Source organism: Chaetomium globosum, genomic scaffold (genome assembly GCF_000143365.1).
Source record: "Chaetomium globosum CBS 148.51 scaffold_4 genomic scaffold, whole genome shotgun sequence".
NCBI classification, from domain to species: domain Eukaryota; kingdom Fungi; phylum Ascomycota; class Sordariomycetes; order Sordariales; family Chaetomiaceae; genus Chaetomium; species Chaetomium globosum.
This window is the reverse complement of record NT_165979.1, coordinates 1,346,411-1,364,840: the sequence shown is the minus strand read 5'-3', so window position 1 is coordinate 1,364,840 and position 18,430 is coordinate 1,346,411. Positions and strand designations below refer to the sequence as shown.

General features: G+C 57.1%; 9 protein-coding genes and 1 non-coding gene across 10 annotated transcripts; 5 read left to right on the top strand and 5 right to left on the bottom strand.

Moving 5' to 3' along the window:
* Positions 1–419: 419 nt before the first annotated feature.
* Positions 420–1,608, top strand: CHGG_04141 (uncharacterized protein; the record flags this gene model as incomplete). Its single annotated transcript, XM_001223354.1, has 3 exons — positions 420–710; positions 786–996; positions 1,076–1,608. 3 exons carry the CDS (start codon positions 420–422, stop codon positions 1,606–1,608), a joined length of 1,035 nt encoding a protein of 344 aa, XP_001223355.1.
* An 864-nt stretch (positions 1,609–2,472) lies between these two features.
* CHGG_04140 (uncharacterized protein) lies at positions 2,473–2,979 on the top strand (the record flags this gene model as incomplete). The annotated part of the gene is made up of 3 exons (XM_001223353.1): positions 2,473–2,495; positions 2,608–2,748; positions 2,799–2,979. The coding sequence occupies 3 exons, from the start codon at positions 2,473–2,475 to the stop codon at positions 2,977–2,979; spliced, it is 345 nt and encodes a 114-aa protein (XP_001223354.1).
* A 381-nt stretch (positions 2,980–3,360) lies between these two features.
* CHGG_11301 lies at positions 3,361–3,452 on the bottom strand. The gene has a single exon. It is a non-coding gene; the product is annotated as a tRNA-Pro (tRNA).
* A 178-nt stretch (positions 3,453–3,630) lies between these two features.
* CHGG_04139 (uncharacterized protein) lies at positions 3,631–5,051 on the top strand (the record flags this gene model as incomplete). The annotated part of the gene is made up of 3 exons (XM_001223352.1): positions 3,631–3,655; positions 3,730–4,742; positions 4,851–5,051. 3 exons carry the CDS (start codon positions 3,631–3,633, stop codon positions 5,049–5,051), a joined length of 1,239 nt encoding a protein of 412 aa, XP_001223353.1.
* Positions 5,052–5,804: 753 nt separating this feature from the next.
* On the bottom strand, positions 5,805–7,322 carry CHGG_04138 (uncharacterized protein; the record flags this gene model as incomplete). Its single annotated transcript, XM_001223351.1, has 2 exons — positions 5,805–6,809; positions 7,305–7,322. 2 exons carry the CDS (start codon positions 7,320–7,322, stop codon positions 5,805–5,807), a joined length of 1,023 nt encoding a protein of 340 aa, XP_001223352.1.
* Positions 7,323–10,692: 3,370 nt separating this feature from the next.
* Positions 10,693–12,008, top strand: CHGG_04137 (uncharacterized protein; the record flags this gene model as incomplete). The annotated part of the gene is made up of 4 exons (XM_001223350.1): positions 10,693–10,715; positions 10,811–10,906; positions 10,977–11,074; positions 11,176–12,008. The coding sequence occupies 4 exons, from the start codon at positions 10,693–10,695 to the stop codon at positions 12,006–12,008; spliced, it is 1,050 nt and encodes a 349-aa protein (XP_001223351.1).
* Positions 12,009–12,183: 175 nt separating this feature from the next.
* On the bottom strand, positions 12,184–13,319 carry CHGG_04136 (uncharacterized protein; the record flags this gene model as incomplete). The annotated part of the gene is made up of 2 exons (XM_001223349.1): positions 12,184–12,426; positions 12,540–13,319. The coding sequence occupies 2 exons, from the start codon at positions 13,317–13,319 to the stop codon at positions 12,184–12,186; spliced, it is 1,023 nt and encodes a 340-aa protein (XP_001223350.1).
* Positions 13,320–13,788: 469 nt separating this feature from the next.
* CHGG_04135 (uncharacterized protein) lies at positions 13,789–14,261 on the bottom strand (the record flags this gene model as incomplete). Its single annotated transcript, XM_001223348.1, has 2 exons — positions 13,789–13,888; positions 13,942–14,261. The coding sequence occupies 2 exons, from the start codon at positions 14,259–14,261 to the stop codon at positions 13,789–13,791; spliced, it is 420 nt and encodes a 139-aa protein (XP_001223349.1).
* Positions 14,262–14,977: 716 nt separating this feature from the next.
* CHGG_04134 (uncharacterized protein) lies at positions 14,978–15,871 on the top strand (the record flags this gene model as incomplete). The annotated part of the gene is made up of 3 exons (XM_001223347.1): positions 14,978–15,468; positions 15,532–15,680; positions 15,732–15,871. 3 exons carry the CDS (start codon positions 14,978–14,980, stop codon positions 15,869–15,871), a joined length of 780 nt encoding a protein of 259 aa, XP_001223348.1.
* Positions 15,872–16,410: 539 nt separating this feature from the next.
* CHGG_04133 (uncharacterized protein) lies at positions 16,411–17,634 on the bottom strand (the record flags this gene model as incomplete). Its single annotated transcript, XM_001223346.1, has 3 exons — positions 16,411–16,698; positions 16,808–17,195; positions 17,438–17,634. The coding sequence occupies 3 exons, from the start codon at positions 17,632–17,634 to the stop codon at positions 16,411–16,413; spliced, it is 873 nt and encodes a 290-aa protein (XP_001223347.1).
* Between the last annotated feature and the right edge of the window lie 796 nt (positions 17,635–18,430).

Genomic DNA, 18,430 nt, shown 5'->3' with positions numbered 1-18,430 from the left:
AGAGGGGCCGACCCGGGCGAGGCCCTGTGCCTGGTGCCTTGGCGAACCTTGCTGGGTGGCACAGAAGGACCCTGCGGCGCCACGACGCGATTTCGACGCGCCGGGGGCTGACCGCATCGCCGGAACCCGTTAGGCAAGTGGGAGCCAAGGCCCTGGGGTTGCAGTGATGGCCACTCAGGATCGCGGTGCGTCGGCTTGTCCTTCAGCTCGGCTTTGTTATTGCCTGGGCAGCTGCAGGCGAAAATAAATATTGGGAGGGCTGCGTCTGTGTCTCGGGGCTTCCTGCGGCTCTTCAAGCGCACTGTTGGGTCCAGGGCCAGCAGAGGATCGTTTAAATAACTCCTGCGTGGCGGCCTGTTTGTTGTTTCGCCTGCACGACTTCACTTTTTGGATTGCCGTGAATCTCGTCAACAGTAGCAATGATCAACCGGAGAACCATCTCGGCCCTGTTCGCCGGGGCCGCCCTGAGCTCGGCATGCACGATCCCGACAGAACCCCTCGACAACAACATTGCCTATCCTTTCCGTGCGCAGGTCCAGAATGCCAGCCGGCCTGAGGTGCACAACCAATACCTGAACCTGCTCCAAGCAGGCGGCGGTGATCACCATCTCTTCATTGGCCCGGTCGGCGTCCCCACCTACGATTTGACTCTCGTGGACGGTGTCATCAACCATGTGCCGAACGGCGTCCGTCTTGTGATCGGCGGCGAGGTACGTTTCTGCCTTGGCGCCGGTATACCACCAAACGGCTCGCAACTAACACAGTGACAACCCCAATTCTCCGAGATTGACCACACCACCAAGCTGTTCTCGACCGGCCGCGGCGACGACCGTGCCATCTTCGAGCCTACGTACGCCTGCAACCCGGACACCGACGAGCTCCAGATCGAGCTGCGCTTTGTGACCTGGCAGAACCATCCCACAGGCGGTCACGTTTGCGTCCGCCACGCCTTCGATGGAAGCCACGAATTCCGGTACTCACCACCGGGCAACACCCGTATGTCCAGTCACCCCCTGTTCAAGGTGCAACCCCACCTTCGAAGCCGATTCACTAATTAACACCGCACCCAAACCAGTGATCGACGTCAACCGCGAATGCATCAAAGTCACCCTCGTCGTCATCCCCACCACTGACCTCCCCCCACCCACCAGCAGCAGCACCACCCTCAGCACCGTCACCATCCCAGCCACCTCCACCACCAGCGCCGCCGGCCCGACCGGCACGCCCACGGCGCCCTTCACCGACCTGACCGCCTCTGGCTTCCGCTTCCTGGGCTGCGCGCCCGAGGAGCGGTGGACGACGGACGGGCCGTTCCGCACGCTGTCGGGGGCCAGCGAGGCGTCGACCGACGCCATGACCAACGAGCGGTGCGCGGCCTTCTGCACGGCCCGCGGGTTCCGGTACGCCGGCACCGAGTGGCGCCAGGAGTGCTGGTGCGGCGACGAGGTCGCGGCCACGCGCGTGCCGGCGACCACGGCGGCGAGCTTGGAGAATTGTAAGTATGTCTGCACGGGCGACTCGACGCAGTATTGTGGGGGGGATGCGTGGTTGAGCTTGTATGAGAAGTGTGCGGAGGGCGGGCCGTGTGAGAATGTGGTCTTTACTTGAGGGGCGGTATGGACATACATGGGGAAGTTTGGACGGGACAAGGGGTAGGGATCGGCAGTGGGCGGGAAGGCGGGGAGATCTGAGATCGAAAAACAGGGTCTCCAGGCGTGGCAGAGAGTGAGGCAGCTTACTGTGTAGGTGCTTCAACAAGTACCTAATTAAAATGCTTGCAAAATGCAACTCGGCTTCTCATAGTTTGCTCATTGATCACAGCTTCTTGCGCTTTCCACTAACGATTACACGATTACGAATCGCATCATCGACTTGAAGATGGAAACCTTGGATCAGCAATGGTATCAAGGTACCTTTGGAGCCTTCCCCGCCAATTCTGGGCAGCATAACCCTTCCCGACAGAGGGAGCTGAAAGTTCTGACGGAGCCAATGCCGAACCCCGTCACAACACATGTCCAGATGGTGCTGCAAACTTAACCTCATTTGACTTAGTAATGGTAAGGGTCCAATCTGTGTTTCCCGGTTCTGATGAGGAATCACCTGCAGATGTGACGCTCATCTACCCAGTCATGGGCTCGTGGCGTCTGAACTGCTGTCTTGAATTCCTCCCCCCCCAAAAAAAAAGAAATCGGCTGAAGGTGGGGCAGTTGCCAATCGGCATGCCGGTCCTGACAAATCCCCAGAGGGCGCGAATTACATCATCCACATCCACATCCACCGATTGCGCGCTTGTCACGGCCGCCGAAAGATTCTGATAAAACACTCGCCTTGCGCTGCCCTTAACCCCCCCGCTTCTTCCCAATGAACTCCAGATTGCTACGCCCGGCCTCCCGAACCCTTCGAGGAACTCCCACAATAAGTTCCATACGGATACCAATCTCCACGAGGAAATTCACCACCACCTCTCCCAAGATGACCGTCCACGAGATCCACTCGTAAGTTGCAACCCGCCCCTCCGCGACACGCCTGTCCTGTGGCCTTCACTTCGCTTCGTGATACTTAGGTAGGCACTTGTACTCGGAATTACTGACACCTCACTTTACTCAGGGTCGTCGAGTTCAGGGATATCATTTCCCAGAACCCTATGGTCGCCATTGACGCATCGGCTGTCTGGTGTGGGCCTTGCAAGTTTATCTCGCCCTTATTTGAGAAGTATATTCCCCTCCACGGCTCCGTCCTCGAGCTATCGTAGGCTAACACTAGGACCCCACGACACGTAGGCTGTCCAACGAAGAAAGGTTCAAAGACAGAGTGTACTTCGCCAAATTCGATGTCGACGGCGTCAGCGATCTGGCCCAGGAACTCGGCATCCGAGCCATGCCCACCTTTACCTTCTTCAGGGACGGACAGAAGATGTCCGAGTTTGCTGGCGCGGATCCCAAAAGATTGGCAGAATCCCTTGCGGAGCTGAGTCAATGAGGGACCGCGGTGGCCGAAACACCGGGAATGGAGCAGAGATGGGCAGAGGAATGTTATTGGGTATGTGCCTTCGAAATACTTTTGTATTGTAACTTGAGCAAGGTATGGGAACAAGGGGAGCATCTAAATTACAATGTGAGATCCACTATTCTGGAAAAACGGGCACGCTGTTGCCCCGAGGCGAAAGTGATTAGGTACTCGCATTCTTTTCAAAGAGGAGCCCACCCACTAAGAGACAATGGGATGATAATAGATATAGATACATACCTAACTACAATTCATCTACATTGCCTATCTCATTCACAAGGAAACCCCCGTCGCCCCCGCAAAACGGAACGTCCCACATGTGAGGAAAGTCTCAGGAGGAAAGCCAAAAATATGGGGGCCACCCGGGGATTGAACCCGGGACCTCTCGCAAACAGTAGCTGTAGGGTTGTCCCTAAGCGAGAATCATACCACTAGACCAGCGGCCCTTGAACGCTATAAACAATGTCACACGATGCTCGTCTATAACTCGCGGGTGGAGAGTTAACAGGAGTGACCGTGCCCCGCCGCGCGCGGGCACGCCAAAGGAGCCTGGAGGAACTTGCCGGCTGCAGGTAGGCCCCATAGCGGAGTCAACGATGTAATTGTCTTTTTTCCCATTTCATGATGGTTATTGACGAATGCTGGGAAAGTAAGGAAAGGTGGTTTCTCCAGTCAGACTAGCGTCTAATCGTCCAGTCGCGCCCTCTTTTTTTTCCGCTGTAGACCTCTTGTTTCTGATTGGCTCGGGAGAGGGTTATCGCCCGTTTGGCGGGATCCCAATAGTCCTGTTCTTCGGGGACTTCTTCCAGTTCGACCCCGTCCTGCAGACCAGTCTCCTCTTGCCGGCGCCCAGGGACCGTGGCGGACAGAGACCGGAAAGCTTGCCGAAGCATCTCGCAGCGCACAGGCTGTTCCTCCAGTTCACAACCGTTGTCATCCTCCAGGAGCAGGTCCGCGCGGCTGGTTGCCCAAGGCTTCGGGGCTTCCTCGGGCGCCTGCGCAACGGCGAGCAGACCGAGCTGGACTTCCAGCGGCTCAGTCAACGCCTTTATACACCGTCGTGCAAGGCGTCCTTCGTAGACGGTCTGAGAGCCATCACGCCCCTGAACCAAGACCGGTGGGACTTGAACATGGCAGCCGTCGTCCAGTGGGCCCGTGCCTGCGGCAAACACATCTCCATCTTTGTAGCGAAGCATGACACCGAATCGGGGAAGCGGCTGCGCGTCGAAGAGCTGGGCGACGTGCTCCGCCGCGGAGACGACTCGCAGCTGCCAACCCCGGGCCTGTTCTTCTACGCGCAGGGGATGCCGGTCATGGTGACTCAGAACCAGTTTATTGGGCTGAAGGTGGTCAACGGGGCACCTTTCAAGGCCGTCGACATCTTCCCCGATCCCGCCGCCGGCACCATCGCCCTCGCCAGCGATGTGACTCTTCAACTTGGACCGCCGGTGGCCGTCCTCCTTCAGTCAGACGATGGTGCGGACCTCGCCATCCCCGGGCTCCCCAACGGCACCATTTTGATCAAGAGCAATACGGTCGCTATCCCGACCCAAATGCGGGCCAAGGAAGGGGCAAGCCGGGCTTTCGGTGGGTTACCCACAGAACTGGACTCTCTGCACACCGGCCTTCGCTATGACAGATCAGAAGAGCCAAGGCAAGCAGTTCTCGGACGTCCTCGTCAATCTCAAAGGCGTCCACTCGGGCGGCACGGCGACTCGACCCAGCTTCATGAGCCTGTACGTGCAGCTGTCGAGGGCGCAGAGCTGGGACGGGCTGCATCTGTTTCGAAAACCGGCGCGCAGTGACTTCATCGAGCCCAAGAATGTGCTTGACAAAGACATGAGGGAGGCCATCCTCAAGCTGGAACGACGGGGCGAGGAGACCAGACGGCGGTTCGAGCAAGACCACAGGTCTCAGACCTGAGGTCTGAGCCGTGGTTTCAGGAATGGGCTGCCATGCCTGAATCTGGCCAGGGGACTGAAACCGATGACGTAGAGGACGCGGCGCTCTGGCGAGACCCTGGGGTTTCCGAGCCCAGATCGTAGCACAGCTCTCCACCGTTGCTCTGTTTTGGAGCTCTTTTCCAGCGGAATAATCGGCTTCAATTAATATTTTCCTTCTCAACTTGTTGCCGTGTTGCCCTGCAATCTGCATCTTTTCGTGGTCGTCGCTGAAGCTGCCTGGGGCTGCGCCATCTCATTGGCTCTTATAAAGCGGGGCCAGCCCCACAGCCGACAGACCCCAACAGACCGTCCGTGCACCATCACTGCCGAGCCCAACTTCGAGACGCTCATCGTCAGAGGCAAGTTCCTCCGGGCAAAACAAGATGACTCTCCTTCCACAATCGTTAGAATAATGACAGTAAAACTTCACAGTAAACAGGAAAAATGGCACGGCTTTTTTTGATGGGGCGTTTTGATGGGGCGTTTTATGGGGCGGAAGTGGTCCGAGCTTGGAGCATACCATCTTTCTGGTCATGGTTTTTGTGTCGGAAAAAAGGAACCTTTCGGAAGTACTCGTTCCTCGCACGTTCCTCCAGGCAAATTGCTGGCGTCGCTTCGTTCGTCAGTCGCGCGGCCCTTCGCTACGCTACGGGGCGCTTCCTTCCTCTCTCCCGCTCCTGGCAATTTTCCTGTCTCTCTCCGGAGGACAATCCGGGTTAGGGTTGAATACGGGGGAGACGAAGCGCCAATATTTGTCCGTCGGCCAACAACTCCATCTACTTAAGCCATCTACGAATCGTTTCTATTCTGCCACTCACGTTACGTATCTACACTCACGTTCTCGCTACTTACAAATCAATTAGACTCCTCTGAGGGAGCCTCCCCCGCCACAACATCTAACGCCTGCAGTTGCCTGGTAGCGTGATCGGACAACTTCAACCCCATAGCCCGTGATGGTGTCTCGCGGTAGATCCTGCTGCGGTCGAAGGGCCGCTCAAACATCAGCCCGCCGAGTGTCTTCACCCGCGAGACGACCACGTAGGAGAGGCCAGAAGCAAACTCTGGCGCAGAGATATCGCAGACGACTTTGTCCAGGGTGATGCCCTGTGACTTGTGAACGGTGATCGCATAGCTGACCAGCAGCGGGAACTGCTCTCTTGAACATGAGTTGGCGCCGATCATGAATTCCTGCCGCACTCGGAGGATGGGAACAACCAGCTTCTCTCCACTACGGAGCGGCTCCCCGTTCGGCATCGTGAAGGCCGGACCGTCGTAGTCATCGAAGGCCACCATGATGACCTCGGGCGGGTCTCGCAGCACGTCGGCACCTTCTTTCCAGGATATGTCGTAGACTCTGCCCTGTGCGCCGTTGACGAGCCCGACGTCGGCCCACAAATTCCGCGTCAGCATCACCCTGCAGCCAACACACAAGGGCAAGCGCTTGGCCAAGTTGCCGGCATTTGAGGATTCAACCTTCTCCGCACCAGCACCCTCCTGCTTTGCCTCGACCTGAATGGTGGTGCTGTCCAGGCCAAGCATGTGTTGGTGGTTGTACTCGACGACCTGGGCCTTGGTGGGATAGATGCGAAGCGCATCAGCAAAGCTGTCAACCTCCTCGGGAGAGAGCTTGACAGAACACCTCGAAGCAAGCAGCTCCCAGGAGGGTACCGACACATCAGCCTTTCGCAGTTCTTTCAAGGTCCGCCGAAACGGGGCCTGGTCTTTACCCAGCTGCCGCTGTATTGTGGTCAGAGACACCGACTTCTTGAATGAGAGGTACGCATTACGCCCGACAATCTCGATGTCCTTCAGGTCGTCGCCTGTAGAGTAAAGCGCCTTGTTGAGAACAGGAGGTAGTAACTGTGGGATTGGTGGTATCGATGATGTCGCGATGTCGAATCGGTTGGGAATATGGAATACGGAATACAGCGCTTTCGAGTTGGGCACGAGATTACATGCAAGTCGTTCATTGTTCACAGAGCCATGTGATTAAGAAGCCTCGAGCTTGATCTGTGCCCAACAACCAATCGCTCCACTGCGATAAGAAACGAATTTCCTTAACTATCAATTTCCCATAGTTAACTATTAATTTCCAAAAGTTTGACCGTAATATTGTCCTCCGGACAGGATGATTATAACACGAACCAGTGGTGTCGATATACCCGCGGCACTACCTTCTACGATATTCCCAACGACACCCGCCACGAGTCTCTGGGATATGAATCGTCGGTGCAATTCTATGACTACGACCCATATCAGCACCATTGCGACGTATACCAGCACAACCAACCCGGCAGCACTGACCTTTTCATCTGGGAATCTCGGCATGTACCAGATTCCAATTTATCAACATACCAGCTTCCAGCTGAGCATGGTTTTGACAACCACTTCCCAACATCCGATCCCGCGTGGTACAATGAGCCCCTCAGGAGGGACTCGGCCTCCGGGGACACCAATAGTCCACCGGAAGGCACGGTTGAAGTTGGAGCGGATTCACACCATACAAGCCCAACGCCATCCGAAACTTCTCACGTCAGCTCTCCTGTTCCTTGTGACTCCTGGTTTATCCTCCCACCCGCCGCGGGGTTATTCAGCTCACCAATCCCTAGTACTCGCTCCCCAATCTCTCGCCCACACACCCCCTTCGCCGTGTGAGCGCCGCGGCGGTCCGGGACCAGGCGCGCAACATCCCAGCCAACATCCGAGACGGGCCAGGCTACCCGCACGACTTTGGCAACGGCGAACGCCTCCCGTTTGAGAGTAACCGCCCACCCCTTATCGAGTACCCGGTCATGCCAGACGGCCAAGAATCGCTATGATCATTCGTCCCCCGAGGTCATCTACCATGACCCAACGCGGCCGGTGGAGGAGGGTATCTGAGGTACAGCCCCTTTTCAAAGGCGAACTATCGGGTGCGGCGGGGGTGAATCCAGTGATGTGTGCGTGGAGGCGGACTGTCTTCTGGAATGACTCGTATTTCCGTGTTGGCATAGGCCGTTTGGATATACAGCACGACCAAAACATTGAACGCGAAGGGGGGCTGTCAAGTTCCAAGGTTATAAACCATTTATCAATATAGGACGAGGCTTCAAATGCTTCATGAGATGGGCAGTTAATGCATGACGGAGGAGACGAACCTGCGGCAGGACATGTCATTGGAGGGGACTAGTGTAAATTGGGAAAGTAATGATATTTTAGATGGTATTAGCAAATAGATGTTTGATCTTAGGCCATTCTCACAATCGTCCGGTTTTGCACTTCTCTGCCTCCCCTTTAATACTCGTCGTTTCCGAATCCTAGATGAGAGCTTTTACGAGTCGGTCTAAACCAGGAACAAGACAAGTTTCCAATGTCTGCCTGAAGGCCGTGGCTTATGGAGATGGATGCAGTTCACAGTGCATCTGATACGGCTTGACGTTCTGGCCTGGGTCGGTTAGTGTCAGCAAGGTCATGACCGAGATGGTGATGAGGAGAGAGAAGCGCGTTGGGCTTGGCCTCAACCGCGGTGAACAGGTACAACCTGGGCAGCACGGTTCCGAGTGAGGCGGCCTCCTGTAGGTTGCTTCCCGCAATAGGCACCGAGGGTGCCACAAGACTTCAAGCGGCCCGATATGGACCCCTTTTGTGCAAGGCTTCGGCGTGCGTGACGCAGCGTATGTTGTTGGTCGACGACCTGTAATTAGGTATCCTATTTGTGGAATGGCAGTTTTCTTTGTTCGGGTTAAGCAGCCTTGTGCCGGAGTTGTTACGCAAATCTGGCCTCGCCGTCATCAGCTTTTTGAAGAGATCAGCTGGTAAACACTGTTGATGCCATGATGCAGTTCGAATGTGGCGCCTCTAAGAGCCACTTTGAGAGGATATATAACGCGTTCTTGTCCTTGATTCCCCAGTGATTCCTTTTCTTCGACATCAGTCTTTGCTTCACTTGAGCCCCAGCCACCATAATGGCTGAAACATAACTCAACTGACCTTTTTCTCTGCTGCCTAAAGCCTCACATTGTTCCCGTCACCATTGTGCTCCGAGCCATGGACCTACCTGGTTCTGCCGAGCTTTCGGCCACCAACCTTGTCTCACGGGTGTCGGACACTCGGTCTCCGAGCATACCCTCCTCCTCTCGGTCACCCTCCTCGTCACCTCCTGACTCGCCGTGGACCGCCCAGGCTCCCTTGACCTTCGAACCCACTGATGAGATTCACCACGACGGGTTCGTGAACGGCGCTCCGATCCCTCACCAGCTTCCTACCTCGCCCCCCCTAGACCTTTCGGACTCCCCTTCCCTTCGGTTCCGACAACGAGGTCCATCCCGGTAATTCCACCCGCGGTGCTACAACACCCCCCCATCGCCACCCTGCCCCCATGGATGGCAATGACAGGGCTACCCGCACCGCTTCCACAACCACGAGGCTCTCCCGCCGGGCCAACAACGCCGCCCACCCACTGGCCGCGCACCCACTGACCCCCGACGCGCCGTGCCGGGCCCCCGCTCGTGTCCTTGTCAATGAGCGCGACCCGCAGTGCCCTGTAGCCCGTGTACCGTGATCCGGCGAGGTGGGTTCCGCCGGGGGGGGTGTGTCATCCGTTTTTGGTGGCGGTACAGAGGGCGCAGGGGGAGGGAGAGGTTGGTGTCGGTGGGGGTTGGGTTTTGAGGGTGGTTGGGTGAGGGGTTGAAGGGGGGATGGGCAGATGGAATGATATGTGATGGATGGTAGGATGGTTTTTTGGTCCTGGGATGTGGCTCTTTGTCACTGGTTCCACCATGTTTACGGATCTTATCTTGTCTCCTCAACCCGGTGGAGACTATAGCCCGTCTGCTGGACAGGTGATGGCTCAAGAGGGCAAGAGATGCGGGAAGCTAGTTTCCAGATGTCACAAGGTACGGATGATCAATGGACACCTTGCCACTTGATGGGTCCCCCTTTCGAACTGACTTGCGACGGGCCGTAATGGTGCGGAGTGTTTGTGTCTCGCGGTACTGTTCACGATATCTGCGGCTGCGTACCGCGTACAGCGTATAGAGTACTGCTTATAAGTACTGCGTACTGCCAGGCGGTGAACCACGGTTCCCTGTCGAGTAGCAATTTATACCAGTTGAATCTATATTTCTGTGACTTTGTGCATCACCTCCCATGTTCAACCAGGGTTTGCTTCAAGTCGGGCACCATGGGTTGTCCGTTATGGCTAGTCGGCTACCATGCATAAGTTTATGATCACGGGTAGTTTTGGCCTTCTCGTTAGGACGTGAAGAAGTACCATTGGCACACTAGACGACGATACGTGAGACTCTGTCTGGCTGAATATATCAACACTTGCCCCCTGAATCAGGGGAAGATAGGGTTAGGGTCGATGCAGGTTGTTCGGCATGCCCCTTTGGGCAACGGAATAGATAGGGCCTCACAAGGGGCTGTCAGAATGATATTTGTGGTGGTCGAGATAAGAGGTGACAGCATCTGTCCCTTACACGTCACGAACTCCATGCCCTCCCGGGATGCGGTCTAGACCTCTGGGCGGCGTGCGGGGTGTTCGGCCCCTGGTCGCGAGCGGCTACCTCCGGTATTCGGTTGAGGAAGTTCGGAGTTGGACTCCGTTCCCTTCGGCCTTGCCCGGCCAACTCATGCTCAATATCTAGCGGTGGTATCTCTGACACCTACGACACCTACAGCATCTTCAAGCCCCCAGAGTCCTGGTTTTAAGATTTTCTCATTTCTCAGTCGCATCTGGGCGAACCATCATCACCACGCCAACATGCCAAACATTGTCGTCCTCGGGTAAGTCCGGCACCGGAGCGGTAAATGGAGGAGTATCGGCTAACCTCTAGCAGCGCCGGCGTGAGCGGTCTGACCTGTGCGCTACTGCTGGCGAGGCAGAAAGGCAATGTCGTGACGGTGGTGGCAAAACACATGCCCGGCGATTATGACATCGAGTACACGTCGCCGTGGGCCGGCGCCAACGTGCTGCCGTGAGTTATCCTACCTGTTGTCGGTCGTTCGCACCAGATGACATGGAATTAACACGCAAACCCCCTCCAGAATGAGCCTTGACAAGGACAGCCGCTGGGAACGGCGCACATGGCCCGAACTACGACGCCTGGCCGCCGAGGTCCCGGAAGCCGGGCTCCACGTGCAGAGTATGTTAACCGCTCCCTTCCCTCTCCCTCCAAACTCACTGCATCAACTTCCAAGCCGGCACACACAAACAAGAAGCCACTAACCCCCACCCCTCCCTCAGCCGCGCGCGTCCTCCGGCGCCAAGCCGACGTGACGCCCGAAGGCCTCAAAAGTGCCATGGTCGACGGCCTCTACCAGTTCTCACCTTGGTACCAAGAGCTGATGGACGACTTCCGCGAGCTGCCGGCGGCGGAGCTGCCCGAAGGCATGCACTCCGGGTGCGAGTTCACGTCGGTGTGCATCAACACGGCCATCTACCTGCCCTGGCTGGTGGGCCAGTGCGCGCGGCTCGGCGTGCGCTTCCGTCGCGCCGTGCTCAAGCATATCTCTGAGGCGGCGGCGCTGAGCCATACCGGGGAGAGGGCTGATCTGGTGGTTAATGCGTCGGGGTTGTTGGCGTGCCGGTTGGGTGGGGTGATGGATGCTACGGTGATTCCCGCGCGCGGGCAGATTGTGTTGGTGAGGAACGAGGCGGCTGGGATTATGCCTACGACGAGCGGATGTGCGGATGGGGATGATGAGGTTGTGTATGTGATGCAGCGGGCGCTGGGGGGCGGGACGGTGCTGGGGGGCACGTATATGAGGGGGAACTGGGAAGCTAACCCGGATCCGAACATGGCAATGAGGATTATGAGGCGGGCGGTGGAGATGCACCCGGAGTTGACGGGCGGTAAGGGGGTGGAGGGGTTGGATATTATTCGGCATGGTGTCGGCCTACGACCGTTGAGAAAGGGCGGGGTAAGGATTGAGAAAGAACTGATTGATGGGACGTGGGTTGTGCATAATTATGGGCATGCTGGCTGGGGATACCAGGGGAGTTTTGGGTGTGCTGAGAGGGTGGTGGAGCTGGTGGATGAGGTTCTGGGGAAGGCGAAGCGCGAGTCAAAATTGTAGTGGTGACGGGACTGTAATAACTCCGTGACAGTAATAGGATCAAATCCAACCAATTTATCTAATTGTTGTTTGGTAACTAAGTGTTGTTGGAGGAAGGAGGGAGGCATGTCTTCAATTCTGTCCAGTGAACATGGACTGGGTAAGTATGGCACTTGCCGACACCCGCCAAGAGCTGTCAACCAAGCTCCCATGTCATCCAAAGCTCCAAGCTCCAGTCCAATGGCCAACGCGTCCTCAACACCATCACCAACATCGTCGCCAAGACATTGACGACAGCCATGGCGGAACACAACCACCCGCCAATGCACCTCCGCATCACCCGCTTCACCCTCGACATCCTCAACGGCCGCCATATCCTCTCCACCCTCATCCCCCCCCTCCTCTTCCTCGCCGATGCGGTCCTCTGCACCCTAATCATCTGGAAGATCCCCTGTGAGCCAGCCCGCCAACACTATGACCCCAACCCCCCACATACGCTAACCACCCCCCTCCCCCCCAAAAAAAGACACCGAAATCGACTGGACCGCCTACATGGAACAAATATCCCAAATCGTCTCGGGCGAGCGCGACTACACGCGCATCCGCGGCGGCACGGGCCCGCTGGTCTACCCGGCGGCGCACGTCTACATCTACGCGGGGCTGTACCGGCTCACGGGCGAGGGCGCCGACATCCTGCTGGCACAGCAGCTGTTTGCGGGCGTGTACCTGGCGGCGCTGGGCGTGGTCATGGCGTGCTATTGGCGGGCGAAGGTGCGTTGCGTCGCTGGGTGTGCAATGGGGCTGGCTGTTCTTGGGAGACAGGGAGAGAGGGAGACTAACTTGGAGGGCTGTTCTTGTTTTTAGGTTCCGCCGTACGTTTTCCCGCTGCTGATACTCTCGAAACGGCTGCACAGCGTGTTTGTGCTGCGCTGCTTCAACGACTGCTTCGCGGCCCTGTTTCTGTGGCTGGCTATCTACCTTCTGCAGCGCCGGTCGTGGATGGGGGGTGCGCTGATGTATACGCTGGGATTGGGCGTCAAGATGTCGCTGCTGCTGGTCTTGCCCGCCGTGGGGGTTGTCTTGCTGCTTGGGGCAGGGTTCGCGACCAGCCTGCAGCTTGCGGTGGTGATGGGCCTGGTGCAAGTCCTCATTGCCGTGCCGTTCCTGGCTCACAATCTGTGGGGGTATCTCGGCCGCGCGTTTGAGCTGTCGAGGCAATTTCTTCTTCAAGTGGACCGTCAACTGGCGGTTTGTGGAGGAGGAGGTGTTTCTCAGCAAGGGGTTCTCGATGGCTTTATTGGGCCTACATGCTGTGGCCTTGGCTGTGTTCATCACAACTCGCTGGTTGAAACCGGCCCGCAAACCGCTGTCTCAGCTTGCCATCCCGATCCTGTTCGCCAAGTCACCATTCACAGCAGAGGAACAGCGGGCAGTTTCTCGTGATGTAACACCTAGGTTTATTCTGACGGCTATATTATCCGCCAATGCTGTCGGCCTCCTCTTTGCGCGCTCCCTCCACTACCAGTTCTACGCCTACCTTGCCTGGTCGACCCCGTTCCTTCTCTGGCGCAGCGGTGCCCACCCGGTTCTTCAGTATGCCCTTTGGGCCGCCCAGGAATGGGCGTGGAACGTGTATCCCAGTACGCCCGTCAGCTCCGGCGTGGTCGTCGGTGTCCTTGCCGCGACGGTGGCCCTCGTTTGGTGGGGCGCTCGCGAGGACTGGGAGCCGAAAACGGTTGCGTTGAAGGATGAGGCAGCAAAGCGGTAATCGGACATTGGATTTTGAGGTCAGCTGGCAAGCTCAAGGTCCTTCCTCTTCCGAATCGCTAGGCGGCATCTTGCCGACGTTCGAGTCTTCGTCCTCATCTTCGCCATAGGTGTTCTTGGCGAACTTGCTCGGCCTGCGCATCGTCGTCAGTCCTGTGCCGATTAGTGGATGAAACACGGAACCTACCAGTACGGCTGCTTCCTCCACGCCTTCTCGTCGCGCACGATGTTGATAATCTCGCCCATCGTTTTGCTGGTCTTCAGCCGCTCCTCCGCGGATTCCAGGTCGACCAGCACATAACCGCCGCGCTTGATGAAAATGGTGTTGCGGAACTTGGGTTCGAGCTCGACGAGGGCGGTTTTGCCACTTGGCAACTCGCACGTATAAAGGCTGTTGCCCTCAGCATTGATGAGACGCGCGACGAACTGCGTGTGGGTCAATTCATCAGGAGGGGTGGTCGATTCCTGTGCTGCGGCGAAAACAGCGGCGCGCTTCGGTTTGCCCATAGCTACCGTGGGTTGATCTTGACTTTGTGGTTTGTGGGTGTGGAAAAGGAGAGCAAGCTCAGCTGCCATCGCCCCGCCATAGAATTTCCCGTGTGGGTGGTGGGGTGTATTTGAGCCCCCCCGACACGCATAACCGCGGTAGGTAAATCACTATGGCTTGTTCAATGGGAGATTTCCAATCCTCTTTGCGGCACTCCCTTTCTCCTCTTCACAACCCTTAAATTCTCTCGACAAGAAACTCGAGAATTATTCAAAGCGTTTCCCGACATAGCCCATAATCCAATGCCCGGTTGCTCTCGGGGCCGACACCGGACCGCCTTCACGCCCCGGACCCCGCTGCAAGGGACCCACTAATCGGCACAGCGGGTGCCGAAACGTGCGGTCAGAGACGATCGACAGCGGCCCAAGATTCGAGAGCGGGGCCGGGCATGGCATTCCTCACTCTTTCCTCCATCCCGCGTTGTTCTTTTCCATATGCCAAGCAGAGGGCGAAAAGCAGGACCCTGAAGGGATCTAGTTGTACTTGTACCCAACCCACTGTTAGAGGTTGTGTCGAGTTCTCCACCCCCTCCAGACCCTGAAGACTGCGTCCTGTGTAACACGCAGCGTCAACAAAACCCTCTCTTTCCACCCCCCACCCTTCCACTCTCGTTCCCATACCCCCATACTAGAAACAAACCTTCCCCTCGAACCCGGCCCCCTCACAGATCGACAACATGGGATCGACGCTGCCCATCGCGCTGCCGGCGCTCAAGACGAACCCCAAGTTCATCTTCTTCACCGACTTCGACGGCACCATCACCAACCAGGACAGCAATGACTACATGACGGACAACCTCGGCTACGGTACCGCCCTGCGCAAGAAGGGCAACGAGGACGTGCTCTACGGCCGCCGCACCTTCCGGGACTCGTTCGAGGAGATGCTGAACAGCGTCAAGACGCCCTTCAACGAGTGTGTCGACATCCTGTGCAAGAACATCACCCTCGACCCGGGCTTCAAGTCCTTCTTCGAGTGGGCTCGCGAGAACAATGTGCCCATCGTCGTCCTGAGCGGCGGTATGACACCCATCATCCGCGCTCTGCTGGGGCACCTCCTGGGTGAGGAGAATGCGGACACCTTGCAGATTGTGAGCAACGATGTTGCGGCGAGGGAGGGGAAGAGCATCAACGAGGAGGGCGGGTGGAAGATTGTCTTCCACGACGACAGGTGAGTTTTGTTAGCAAGAGCCGGGTGAATATGGCCAAGGGTGCTAATGGGGCCCCTTGATAGCGGGTTCGGCCACGACAAGTCCCTCGAGATTCGCCCCTACGCCAGACTCCCGGCCGAGGAGAGGCCGGTCCTCTTCTACGCCGGTGATGGCGTGTCCGACCTGTCGGCGGCCAAGGAAACCGACCTGCTTTTTGCCAAGTCGGGCCGGGGTACGTTACCCCCTTTCTTCCTCTGGTGGTACCATGCTGACCGTTTACCAGATCTCGTCACCTACTGCGAGAACGAGAAGGTTCCCTTCCAGACGTTCGACGACTTCTCCGATATCCACAACACCATCAAGAACATTGTCGCCGGCAAGCTCACCGTTACGGAAGCTGCCACGGGCAGGAAGTTAGCTTGAAACATCTCGTGCGGGTTCATGGGATATAGAAGTTACAAGCCAAAATAGAACGATAGACGATAGACACATGAAACGAAACAACCTTGCTCTGCCCAACTCCTATCCCAGCTCGGAAAGAGATCCTCTGGCATCATCAAACATTATCCGGGCGGTCAAAAGCACTGTCCCCATCATCGCTGCCCGTCAAGATTTCCCAGCATACCAACATACTCCCAAGCAACAAGACAATAAACAAGGGTAGAACCATAGGGGTCTCCAGGTACCCCACTATCTGAGTTGTCAACAGAGCGGTCACGACCCCTAGTTGCCCGAACGTCACAAGGAGGCCCATAGCACTCCACATGTCATCCTCTAAAAGCTAACGTTATCACCAAGCTCAAAACACAGGAATATACTGGCCCCAAACACAGCACCGGCCAGGCCAGCAGGCTATCACCGCATACCTGGTCGAATTCAGCCAAAAGCCAGAACAGAAGTAGGAAACCGCCAGTGCCCAACACCGCTCGAGGGACACCCTACCTCGGCCGGATGAGTCCGCTTCACGCAAGAGCCACAACCCGCGCGACGGCAACCCCAGCCCAAAACACCGCTGTTATGAAGACTGGTAGGGGCCGACCGGTGGTGCCATCCCGATCGTGGCCCAACAAACCAAGCCCAGCGGGGATAGCTACCGCGGCGGCATGGTAGGCAAAGGCGAACAGAGCACCGAAAATGGTCGCGCGGCCGGCAGGCGGCGGGTAGCCACCACCACCATCTAGCAACACCATCTTCGCTCCAGCCCGCCCGCCCTCACCCAGCACCTCGTCACCCATCCACTTCCCCTTCCCCTACGACAGAAACACCAACCTCAAGCCCGGGAACAACCAACCCCCCCACCGCCACCACCGCCAGCAACACCTCCCCCACCCACCACCACCACAACAACCCCCCGTAAACCGCCAACCCCCTTTCATAACCACCATCTCCACTACCCCCAATCCCACCACTACCGCCACTAGCGCCAACGGCCCTCACCGCCGTCCCCACCGCCCCCGCCACACAAACCGCGCGCACCCGCGCCCCTCCCCCGGACAGGCACAGGGCCAGCACCAGTGTGCAGGCGCTGGCGAAGCCTTGGAGTAGGTTGGTTGTTATGGAGGCGGCGAGGAGGAGGAGGGTGGGGGTGGTGGTTGGTGGGGAGGATGGCGTGGGAGGGGTGAAGTATGGGAGGGCGTGGGTGAGTGGGTGGAGGAGGGTTGTTGTCAGGGTGAGGAGGGCGAGGAGGGTGAGGGTTTGCGGGGGGTGGTTGGAAACGGGGTTGGTGAGGGTGGCGGGAGTGGTGTTGCTGTTTGGTGGTGGTGGTGGTGGTGGTGGCGGTGGTAGTGTGTTGTTGTTGGGCTGGTTGGGTAAGGAGGGGCAGGACGGCGGCGGCGAGTATGGTGCCGATGGTGGTGGGGAGGAGGGTGGTGTAGACCGTAAGGACGTCGAAGGGGCTGGGTTGGGTTGGCAAGACGTGGTTAGCTTTGAGGGGATAGGTATCTACTTGGGAAGGGGGAGGGGAAAAGGGGTCACGGGTGCATTGCATACCTCTGTTTGAGGGACGTTGGTGCGGTAGAGATGAGGTGCGTGATGTCGCCGAGGTTGGATATGAGACCAATAATGCAGAGTGAAGCGAGACGGAAAACGTTGATGGGCTGCCGTGGAGTGGCTGTCTCATGGTTGCTCGGTTTACTCGGCGGCTCGAACGTGGACTTGGGAGGTGCGAGGTTCATCTCGGTTGCCATCGGGGGTTTCGTGTATGTGACTCGTGAGCTGCAAACATTGAATGGCTACAGGTACATGTAGGTGAATACCCCAATGTTTCTGTGCATCTTGTGTCACCGTCGTCCAGAATGCCCTTGGACATTAAGTGGGAGCGTTAGCTAAGTAGGTATTTATCAAAGCCCGGCGACAGTGTCATGGTTGTACTCGAGGTTCAGCTGACACACTGAATCCTGCTCGCTGTAAGGCATTTTTATGGAGAACATAGCACAGTGACTGGAGTATAGTATCAAGGCGCAGTTGCCGAAAGAGGCAACTCCGTGGGTGAGAGCACGGTGGACCGGGGATCCGTCAAGCGCCAGATGGGTCCAGCCCAAACCAGAATAACCTACCCAAGTCATGATGGGTGGGCAGCGGAATGTCTGTTTTCGGATTGCACGACTGGGCGTTGTTGATCTCCCTGGGGTTGAGTAAGAGTACGTAAGGTGCCTTCTTATCTGGATCGCTTGGTTGGTCTGAGGGATAAAGCATTGTTATGAAGACACGCTACATTTGCATGCTCGCTGCTTGGGTTCTTCTTTTTTCGTCGCCTCTGGCTGCTGATCTCGTCTGTCCCCAGATGGATGTAACCAGAATGATAGGGCGGTGGTGTAAGTGTTGACTTGTTGACAACTGATACCTCTCGTACAAAAGGCATGGAGCATCCTCCAGGCATAGACAGCATAGCTTCGTTGGTTTAAAGACATGCGCGGGCCTTTTAAGGTACTTCCTTGGAATATACAGTAGGCTTTTTAATGACCAAGGATATTCCGAAAGTAC